General features: G+C 38.7%; 1 protein-coding gene across 1 annotated transcript; it reads left to right on the top strand.

Moving 5' to 3' along the window:
- Positions 1-2,458: 2,458 nt before the first annotated feature.
- stard5 (StAR related lipid transfer domain containing 5) lies at positions 2,459-9,994 on the top strand. The gene is made up of 6 exons (XM_076161339.1): positions 2,459-2,924; positions 5,092-5,141; positions 7,444-7,576; positions 7,875-7,992; positions 8,238-8,331; positions 8,448-9,994. Exons 1-6 carry the CDS (start codon positions 2,835-2,837, stop codon positions 8,590-8,592), a joined length of 630 nt encoding a protein of 209 aa, XP_076017454.1. The 5' UTR covers positions 2,459-2,834; the 3' UTR covers positions 8,593-9,994.
- The last annotated feature ends 1,182 nt before the right edge of the window (positions 9,995-11,176 follow it).

The following is an 11,176-nucleotide window of genomic DNA, read 5'->3' as shown; positions in this document are numbered from 1 at the left end:
TAACATCTGCGGAGTCATAGTCAGAGTTGTTGATGCTTCTGATCTACGAGTACCAGTTGCATAAGATTAACTATCCTTGGATACCATGACTGGGATAATTGAGAACGTTCACAGACAATGTTGTATCAATCAAACGAATATAAGAATAAAATCTACAAATAATCATAGTAGCCTATTTCGTTGTGGAAATGAGACCCATTAAAAGCAATTATTAGTTTACTCTCGATACAGTGTGTGTGTGTGCTTTATCCTTTTCTGGATTGTTCTCATGGATCATTTGATGCTGCCACCAGGGAAAGTACTGTTCTCTCATAGAATTCAAAATAGGCTGGTTATTGTATGTCCCCCTTACAAAAACTAACTTATAAATCTGTTGGAATTTTAAGAGGTAATAGATGGACTGATTTGTGAGTACGATCACCAATGATGATAACGTCTGAGTGAAAAGAAAGAAGCAATATACTTAGTTTCTGTTTGCTAACTGAAAATCCTGTTGTGATCTTACAGTGTTGTTTTGCTCTGCAGTATCAGTAGTGAATACACCAGACCAACAGACTGGTGAATATTACATTATTATTTATGTTGAATGTATTTATTAAAAAATAAATAATGTGTATATTTATTAAAATATAACTACAAGAAAAACTTGTGATTGCAATGTTTTTGCATCAGTATAATATGTTATAGAGGCGTTGTTGCCCCCTGTTGCCTGCTGGATATCAGGAAGGTGGATGTGTTTAAATCCACCCACACTTCTAACACATTATGGCCAACTTCAGAGATAACTGCAAAATGTATTACCACCACCAGTATATCAATAACTTCACATGAATTACCATGTTTTCTGTAAATTGACTTGGCAAGACCCATAAATACATAAACTTGTCTTACTAAACAATATTTAGCATAGTAAAACTATTTCTACTACTTTTACCTTCTATACTTGAAAGGGTTGCGGATGTAAGCCTGTCCTGTCCATGAACGAATCTGTACTGAGCATCAAGCAGCAGAAGTGAAGTTTGTGATATGATCCAATTCTGAAAAGTACAAGTACAAGTAAATAAAGTTCTTTCATCAGGTCAGCCTGTGCATCACTGATGACTCAAATGTTGCCTTGTTTCCAGCAGTGTCTTCAGCCCCATAGATGTTACACCAAGGCCCCATGAGGTTCATGGCAAGGAAATTAAGATCAGCTCAGCCACAGCCTTTATGGAACAACAATTTATATTCTCAGTTTGCGTGCACACAACTTCCCAAGAAGTCTCACTGTTAGAGCAGTAGATCTATTTACCCACAAGGTGGTGTCCTTGCACAATTACACCCGATTGCATAAGAGCTTACACTGTAACTGTAACTGTATTGCTGAGGTTCGTCATCTTTATGAATATTTAATCATTATAATTTTGTCTTGCAGATCTCTGTACCTAGCAGAGGTTTTTGGTGGAAGATCAGATCCCAGCTAGAGGTGGTGGCATGTTTTTTTGGAATCCAACGGCACATGTCAGGGAATCATAGGAAAAGTGCAGTGACTTTGATCCCGTGATTTTGACAAATGCAAAGGGCAATACAATTTTGGAATCAGAGGGAACAACAGGTAGTAATCAGTATTTATTTTTTTTAATACATTTGCTGAACCACCCAGTTAAATTGAAATAGTTTTGCTAGAGAGAGTGAAACACTTTAAGATTAAGGTTATAAATGCAATGCAGCTTTTAATTGGAAGCAACTAGGGGCAGACGGCTCTACTTTATAGGTCACATACACCAGACTTATCTCTGAAAGAATTGAATATTCAATATCAGGCTTTAAGATTATGCAGAGGTGCATTTCAAATAACTCCCACAGCAGCATTACAGGTGGAAATTGGAGATAAGAAGGAGGCAGTTATCATTGAATAACTGGGTTAATTTACATGGCCACATTAAAGATCATCCAACACAAGAAACGTGAAAACCTTGTTGGGAAAAGGAGATGAGAGAAACAAAAACCTTTGTATGGACAATGACACAGAAACCAAAATAATTGAAATAGCATGTAAATGTAAGCCCAGCAGTACCAACAATCATCAACAATGCCATCTTGAATACCCCAGGATGCCACGGTGAATTTTACAGTGTAGAAACAGGAGAGATGAAACCATCATCTCAAGATTTGGACATATAGGATTAAATACACTTGATACACATTCAGAATTGGAAATATGATACAGGCAGATGTGAATTATGTGGACAAGAAGAAACAGTACAGCATGTACACTGAGAAGTTTGAGGAAGAAAGAAAGAAAGGACACTTTTTGATTTGATAAATATTTTACGAATAGGCTCAAATTAGTATCATGTCATTTTGTTTCATGATCTTAGTTAACTAAATTGATTTAGATGATTTTTTCTTTTTAAGTATCCATACCACTTGGTGGCGGTAATGACCCAATACGTGGTTTTGCCAACCGCTGACACAATTCAAGAAGAAGAAAAAGAGGCAGAAGAAGAGGAAAAAAGAAAAAGCAGCATAATTATTATTAATATTATTGTTATTATAATTATTATTACTATTATTATTCGTGGACCTTATATCCGGCTTGACGGGAGACCGGCAGACTGAGGCGCTCATAAGAACTGCCAGATAAAACAGGGTTGTTGCTTTTGTGTTGTACTGGCATATGCACACGTTCTTATGAGCTAGCCGTTTAGCAGCTAACAGTGTATTCAGACTGCCACGTCTCGCTCAAGCAGGTTGAGGTGGTAAAAACCGTACGACAGCAGGTACGGAACGGCAGCTTGCAGGCACCCAACTGAATTCAAGCTATTTAGGACATAACCTTCAGAACTTGTGCTATGGATTATGAAGGTAAAGCGAGCGAAGTGGCTGACTTTTTGCTGAGCTACATGAGTGACGATACCGGATGGAAAGTCTGCAAGAAATCGGTAAATATTGACTTTATACTTATTATAATGTGAAGAAAATGTGTTGCCTTGCTATGCACTTGAAAAATCGTTAATGATAGCGCCGTGCCTTCGCTTAATACCGAAGTGAAATTGGGTTGGCGTTCGAAATTTGACAGCTATCTGCACCTATACTCTGTTCACTCAGGTTCAAAATATCAACTATAAAGCTGAAGGTATGTCAAAATGGGAGGAATCACAAATGGGGATCTTTAAGAGCAACCTCACAAATTCTATTCTTTTCATCAAAGAGAGGATATACCCTTATCCCATTGAGGGCAAAAAGGTGCAACGACTCATTACTGAGAAGCAGAGCCATGACCTCAGAGATGCTTCATTTTTACGATTATAAATACCTACACAGGTAGGTGTGGAAGATAATGAAGAAAAATCCCTTATTTCCATTGTTTAGAATTATATATTGACAATTATCATTGACAGTAAACAATTCTAGACCAATTTAATGTCATTTCTGAGTTTTTAAGTTGCATGATATTATGGAGAAAAATACCTAAATCATTTCGTCAGTGATTGAGTGACAGTCCCTGATGTTATTTTAGATTGAAAAAGAGATCTTATTACATGTTCTCTCTGTGAAGCAGAATCAACATGGCCAATAATTGATAGTTCTGAATCCAGGACAAAGATTCTGCATTTCTAACACTGAAATATAAGAATTGCTGTGATCAAATACTGTTGAGCCGCAGAGTCCTGACACTGGAGGAGTCAGAATTGTACATAAAGTCACAGTGTAAACAGGAAGGGAGCTAGGGCAGTCCCTTAATACTACTCACCACCATCTCAGAGACACACTTCCCGAGACTGATGAACTGTGGTCTTCCTCTCAGTCTGTAGAACAGAAGGATCCACCCCTATCTTTCCAAACTTATCTTCCAGTATGGCTGGTTTGATGATGTTAAATGCACTTGAAAAGTCAAAGATCATGATCCTCATGTACCTGCCAGGGGAAAGTAGGCCCGGTGAAGCATGTATCTTCCAGTCCGATGTCCCTGTATGCAAACTGAAGAGGGTCCAGTGTCCAACCTGGGGTCTGAGCAGGTGAAGAAGCAGCTGTTCCGGGGTCTTCATGATGTGTGAAATGAGGGTCACCAGTCTGTAATCATTAGACTTGCCAGGATGCACAACTTTGAGTACGGCAACATGTTGTTTGAAGATGATGTTTGATGATGTGTTTTTTGATGGGACCCTCCCCATCTGTAGACTCATGTTCACTCTGGAGGGCTCACCAAGTTGGGAAGCACAGTCTCCTCAGCTCTGTCCTCACCTAATCTTCTCTGAAGGACAGCGTAGAGGAGACATGGGTGTTGTGGCAGTGGTGGGAGTGCACATAGCTGAAGAGCAAAGCCAGAGCAGGACAAGCTTCTTGAATGACACCTCTTGAGTGTATGGTTGCTCACAGGCTGTCTCATTACATGGGGCTTATAGTGTCTTATTTTCTCTTGTATGACAGTCAACCAACTGTAAAGACAGTCAGGTGGGAGGCGAGGGTGATTAAAATATCCTGATATCATGATGAATGCCTCAGGGTGCTGCATCTGAATTCTTGCAACAGTCTCATGTATGGTGTCACTTGCTGCCTGCAATCAAATGTAAATAACAATGACAACGATGTGCAAGAACTCCCTTTGTACTTAAACGGTCTCAGTGGTACTGCTAGGAGTTTTGTAGCCTGGCAACAGATCTTCTCCTTTAACCATCTGTTGTTCAGAAATAGGGCCAGTCCCCTGCTTTTCTTCTTTCCACATGATTTACCGTTGCTTTACTCTGTCCACACGAAGCATAGTGGGGCCAGATACTTTAAGATTAAGCCGTATTCCGACCAGGCTCCTTTGGAGCACTTATTCCAGAACCCGGACCTTTTCTTCACCTAGATCAGTTCATTTGCGCATCGGTGACCACCACAATGGCACTTGGGTCCGAACCAAACCAACTGGTCCAGGACCGCCCAGACTGGTTTGGTAGAGTGTCTGGTCTTAACGTTTGTCTTTTCTTGCTGACCTACTTTTCAATGTTCTGCTTATGAGTTTTGACAGTGTGTAAGAGCCTTTATTCAATTTTTGACATGCAGTGCGTGTCTGAACAGGGCCATTCTTTAACTAGTGTATATTTGTTTTGTTTTCATTGGCAGAATGATGTGATTGTGTCTTGGCGTCCGTCCTCCAAATTCCCCGGGAATGTGTAAGAAATCTAAATTTTCTGTTTTCCCCAGTATATATCAGTATGTACGTAAGTCTCTCTTGCTCTCACTCTCTCCCACCCTCCCCCCTTCCTGCCATCGTTGAGCATACGGCTAACTGCCCTTTAGTTTCTACATGTTTTGACATCATGTTTACGTGATTTCTCTTTAGGTGGATGTTTGTCTTGTTTGTAATCTTTTGCCACTCTACTAACATTGGACCAGGCTAGACAAGGCTAGATGGAGAACATGGAAGCAACATTAACTTAATGGATTTGGTAAAATTAAAGTTATTTATTAATGGAGCTCAAAGAAAAGGAAGGTGAGAAAAATACAGATAAAAGATAGGACAAATGGTTGCTGTTTAAATCAAAGAAACAACTAAAAGTTGAGCAATAATCTTTATTGTTGTTGGTGTTGGTGTTTAGTAATGGCTCTTCCACATTAATGTACTCCCACCATGGAAAACCCTTTGTTAACCCGTGAGTCACATCTACTTGTATGTTGTCTGGAATTTAATCACGTGCTTTTAAAAATATTGTACACATACTCTTAGCCAAATAATCGTAATTACCCAGATTGCTCAACCTACAGGTGAAGAGATTGTTTGGTGTGACCAACATTGCTAACATGCCCTTGTACCATCTCTAAACTATCACATTGAGTAAAAAGACAGTCTTTGCAATTTCAAGAATTGCTCTTCTGGGAATGGTAGAGCGGTCAGTCATCCAGGGATCGGATCCAAGTTCCTCGTTTGATTCCGGGCACCTCCTAGAGAGCCAGCAACACTGAACCTCCTTAATGTGCAGGTTGGCTCCTTGCATGGTATGCCCCTGCCATTGGCACATGAATGGGGGAATGTTAGGTCATTGTAATGCGCGAATAATACATATTGACATGTGACCTGAGCGAGCCAATTGACAACATTGCACTGATGATTATTCCTGACCAGCAGCATTTTCAGGTTGCGACGAGCGACCGAAGTGATAATAGTGGAGCCACTTTGTCATGGTTTAGTTACGTGGGTCCATGTGTGTGACACATTGCCAAGGACAGAGAAAAAGAAGATAACTAAAATCATAAAGAGAGCCAGGTTTTGAAAAGATCATGTTAATAAAAAAAAAAATGGATTGACAAAGGGAGTGCCACTCCCAAAGCCCAACATTTGCTAAGGGCCAGGGTCAGGAAACTAAGAAAAACCCCATTGTGAGTGCAAGACACCTACAGGATGAAGTGATGAAGGCTGGTACAAGTGCTTTAAGGGCAACTATAAGACGTGCACTGAATAAACAAGGACTTCATGGCCGGACTCCAAGACGCACTCCACTCTTGACCACAAGGAACATCAAAAGTCGACTAGAATATACCAGGAGGAATATGGATAAGACTACAGAGTTTTGGAAGACTTTCACACACAGTTCTATGGACTGATGAAACCAAACTGTTTGGACATATGGAGCAGTGGTATGTCTTGTGTGTGAAAGGCCAGGCTTATGACCAGAAGAATACCATCCCCACGGTCAAGCATTAAGGTGGGTCATTGATGATGTGGGGATGTTTTTCTGTGGCAGGAACTGGCAATCTTGATTGTGTAACTGGCATCATGGATTCACAGAAGAGGAACGTAATGCCTTCTGTTGACAGATTAAACCTTGGTGATCACTGGACTTTCCAGCAAGACAATGATCCCAAGCACACCTCCAAGTCACCCAAAGCTTGATCAAGAAAAAGATCCTGGAACTTCCTGGAGTGGCTTTCTCCGTCATCAGATTTAAATCCAATTGAAAATCTTGGTTCGGATTTAAAGAAGCCATCAAACCTCACTGAGCTAGAGGCTTTTGCACGTGAAGAATGGGCAAAGATTCCAATCGAGCGGTGTAAGAAGCTTGTCAGCACTTACTGAAAATGTTTGTTAGAAGTTGTTAAAGTTAAAGAATGCTCCACAAAGTACTGAAGCTAATACTGCACATGCACGTGTTAAATAAAAAAGTTACATTTTTCATTTGAACTTCAAAGTTGAGTCAACTTCTGCTGTCAACATAACTCAAATATGTATCAATAAGAGTTTTTTTTGTCATTGTCATTATCTTTCATCCACATCACTATAATGTATTTTGAGGTGAGGGGTTTGAATATTCCTCATTGCAACTGTATGTGCTGATATATTTAAGTACTGGAGAAATGTAAATGCTGTTATTGTTTCCATGTGCAGGGGTTAAAATATTGTGTCCAGACATGAACACAAAATCCGTATTCGTCGACATTCTCCTTACAGTGTACCCTGCCATTACCATTCCTTTGCAGTTATAAAGGGGAGGGCATAGTCAGTGACTGCCCAGAGAGAGTGTGGGAGTGTCTGAAACCTATACCCAATGGGCTGAGAGTCAAATGGGACAACAATGTCAAAAACTTTGAGCTTCTGGAACAAATCACAGAGGTACGGAAATTTTCTCTTCTGATAAAACGATGACTGTCTTCATCATTATGTTTGTATCAGTTCACCCATTCCTCATGGAATGATTCTTTTTCTTTTGCTCTACATCATAGACGTTATATTTAAATCTGCACAAGGCCTCGTAACATGTTGGTGATCCGATATTTGATAAATAAGCTGTAATACTAATTCAGTGTTGAATAAGCCGCAACTTGTATTTGGCTTGTTTACACCCATCATTTATAAATGCCTTTTTTTCTGCCAGCTCAGATTATTCTCTTTGTCTCCCATTTGTGCACAGGACATCTCTGTCTGCCGGACAGTCACGCCCTCAGCTGCCATGGGTATAATAGCTCCTCGAGACTTTGTGGATGTCATTTTAGTAAAGCGATATGAGGATGGCATCATCACATCAAATGGTTTGTAAAGCCTTTTTGTGTACATATTATGTGTGTGTCACACACTTTTTGTATACACACAGACAGACCCTATTAACTAAGTTGATTATTACAAATTCCAATTGAAAAAAGTTGTGAAGACGATGCAAAAAAAAAAACAGTCCAGATTCAAGATAGATGATGCTATGAAATATTAACTGGACCCATCAGATGATTAGGAAAAGATAAACAGTATGCCTTCATGTGTGTTGTGTCATGTCAAACAGCCACCAATGTGAGTCACCCTGGCTGTCCTCCCCAGTCTGGCTATGTAAGGGGTTTCAACCATCCATGTGGCTGCATCTGTGTCCCAGTCTCTGGGTGAGTGTGTCGAATATGCATGTGTTGTTGTAAAGGTGTAGGATGTGCTTCTCTGGTATATATTGGGAAAGTTAGTGATCCAAGGATATTCTGCTTTTTTGTACTCTTATTTCCAGGGAGCCCAACAAGACACATGTTTTCAGTTTCTTCCAGACAGACTTGGGCGGGTTCCTTCCTCACTCTGTGGTCGACTCCTTTTTCCCTTCCAGCATGACTGAGTTCTACAGAAATTTAACCAAAGCTGTAAAATCACTTGTTTAATATCTATGGTCCATTCCAAATGACAAGTTACCCATTTCATTACATTTTACATTTGTTCAAACTTAACATGTCCAGTGAAGACACTGGGATTTTGGAGATGATGTTTAAGTACGAATTTGATAAAAAAAATTGAACTGATATGCTTTACGTTTGAAGCCAAAAGTACATTATATACCCGCATTACCTTTGGCATCGCTAGTCGTTATGCAGTTAAGAAAGAAGTTTCCTCAAATGTAAAATGTCTAAAGCACTATTTCGATTTTATTAGTTTAATGTGGTGTAATGTAATTATTACAAGAGCACCTCTGTCACTGTCCGACTGGGGAAGACATTCACAGGCCGAAAAAAACAAAAGCCAAACCTCTTTGCATGAAGCGTTGAGTTTGCATTCGTGTACTGAACAACATGCATGATGTAGACTACTCTTTAATAGTATTCCAGAAATTCACGATAGCAATCTTATCAATTCAAATAATTCTTAAAATAAAATTTAAAAAAACTTGAAATTGCACCTTCAAAGTGCTACTCTGAAGATTTTACCATTTGTCTGAATCATGTCACTGGCATTGTTTGTTTCTTTGAAGTACTTTATAGCATTCCAGGATTTCAAGGGTTGTAACTGTATTTGTAACACACCCACTACAGTGCTTGCAGTGGGCTCACAGGTTCTCAACTTGACCAATCAGTCCCTGTAAAGGCACCACAGGAAGTTTATTTAAAACAAAATGTATTATTCTAAAAGTACTGTATATTAAAAAGGGATCCTAACAATAACTGAGATGCTTGACTAGAATCAACGAGGGAATCAGCAGTCTTAGTAATCTCAAAAATCAAGACGAAAGCTTGGAGAATACGTACTCAAGTGCGCCAACAGTTGGTTGCTTCACCATCATCAACATCTTTAATGTCAGACTTAATGGCAGACTTTTGAATCATCACCCTAGATGAGGCTGGCATGGCCTTAAAAAAAACTTTATCCCCAAGAATTGATCCCTCCAATTCATTTTTGCAGCTCCACACTAACTGAACCCCCTTGCTTCTCCATTGTAAACCCAACACAAAGTTGATCTTCACCTAAGCTATCCGCCTCCAACTTAATTTGACAATATTTATACACAAATTCAATAGAAGTCTCAAAAAAGAGTAGAAATAATAAACTATTTTAAGATGTCTCCAATTATTTTAAAGCCTAATAAAAAACAGTTTGGAAAATATTAATAAAATTGAACGGTTACTTTACATACTGTAAAATTTAAATGTTACCACCTAGACACTGTATTATTTTTGGGAGAATTCTTGTTTTGCATGTGATCAAATCTTTTATGAACGTTTTTTCCATAGTGATTAGACCTGGTAGACTTTAAACTACCAGGATCACATTGATCTCGTCATAACTGGTTGAGTTTTTCCCTTGTTGCCTTGATTCCTTTTTTTTGCCATTATCATGTGAATGACTACATATTACTTGTTATCATTATTGTAATTCCCTCGTTCTGTATGAACATTGTCTCAAAAATGTTTTATAACTACATGTTGTTTTGTCTCTAGATGGTCTCTTCAATAAAAAATATAGAACAAAAGAACAACACAGTACATTTTTATTGTTGTATTAAGTAGGACTGATCACTTTGGTAAAACAATTTTTGTCATTGTACACATTATTCTCATTGTAATTCATTTATCACGCTCTGCAAGCTATGTAGGAAGGTCTTTCGGTCTGAAGGGATACAATATACAGTATATACAGTATAGACCCCTTGCCATCATCTGACAGGCCTCTCATGTCTCAGAGTAAGGCTTGTCTTTCCGGTGCTTCACCTGCTTACTGGTTTTGTCTGTTACAGGTACCTTTCAACTAGCTAACTAAAAGTGAATTAGTGATCTAACTAAAAATAGAAATCTTAAAAATTTCTCAAAATCGGACTTTCAAGCAACTCCTGAGGTGAAAGACCTACGCCAAATGAAGGGACAGAAAATAAGATTTAGAAAATAAAGAGGACTTTTGCAGCAAAGTCACTGACATCTTTGTCCAGAAGGAAAGGCGAATGGACTTCAATTACAAGTAAAGGTAAGATCGTACAATATATATTTCATATATAGATAGATAGATAGATAGATATGCGTGTGTTGTAAAGAAGTTTAATATGAAATATCCTAATATCCGCCTAACTAATAGCCATTGTGGCAACTGCCAATTGGATTGATGAATTAAAGATACCTCTATTGGGTTCGTACACTGTTTTATTATTATTATTTTTTTTTTCTGCTGCTTCCTGTGCAAAGACAACATTTAGGTGTTGTAGTTATCAGGTCATTATAATCTCAAATAGCAGGGAGAAATTAAAAATGGGAAATTAAAGTAAGCAATCATTCTTAGGGTGTCAGTGTAAAGAAGATGATAAACTGTGTGGAACATTGGTGTGTAGTTCATGTGTTGTTGGGCCACATTCAGTGGCAAATGTTCTGCCTCTACAAATTCTACAAATGTATTGATTGTTTATTTCAATACTATTAAGACTGTGCACAATCACATTTAAAACGGTCCATATGACGCTGTCGTTCTATTTTAGAAATTCAAAGTGGC

This window comes from Genypterus blacodes, unplaced genomic scaffold, assembly GCF_046128005.1.
Source record: "Genypterus blacodes isolate CSIRO-AG114 ecotype Tasmania unplaced genomic scaffold, CSIRO-AGI_Gbla_v1 ptg000111l_1, whole genome shotgun sequence".
In the NCBI taxonomy this organism is placed as follows: domain Eukaryota; kingdom Metazoa; phylum Chordata; class Actinopteri; order Ophidiiformes; family Ophidiidae; genus Genypterus; species Genypterus blacodes.
The sequence above is the reverse complement of the archived record's forward strand: the minus strand, read 5'-3'. Positions and strand labels throughout refer to the sequence as shown.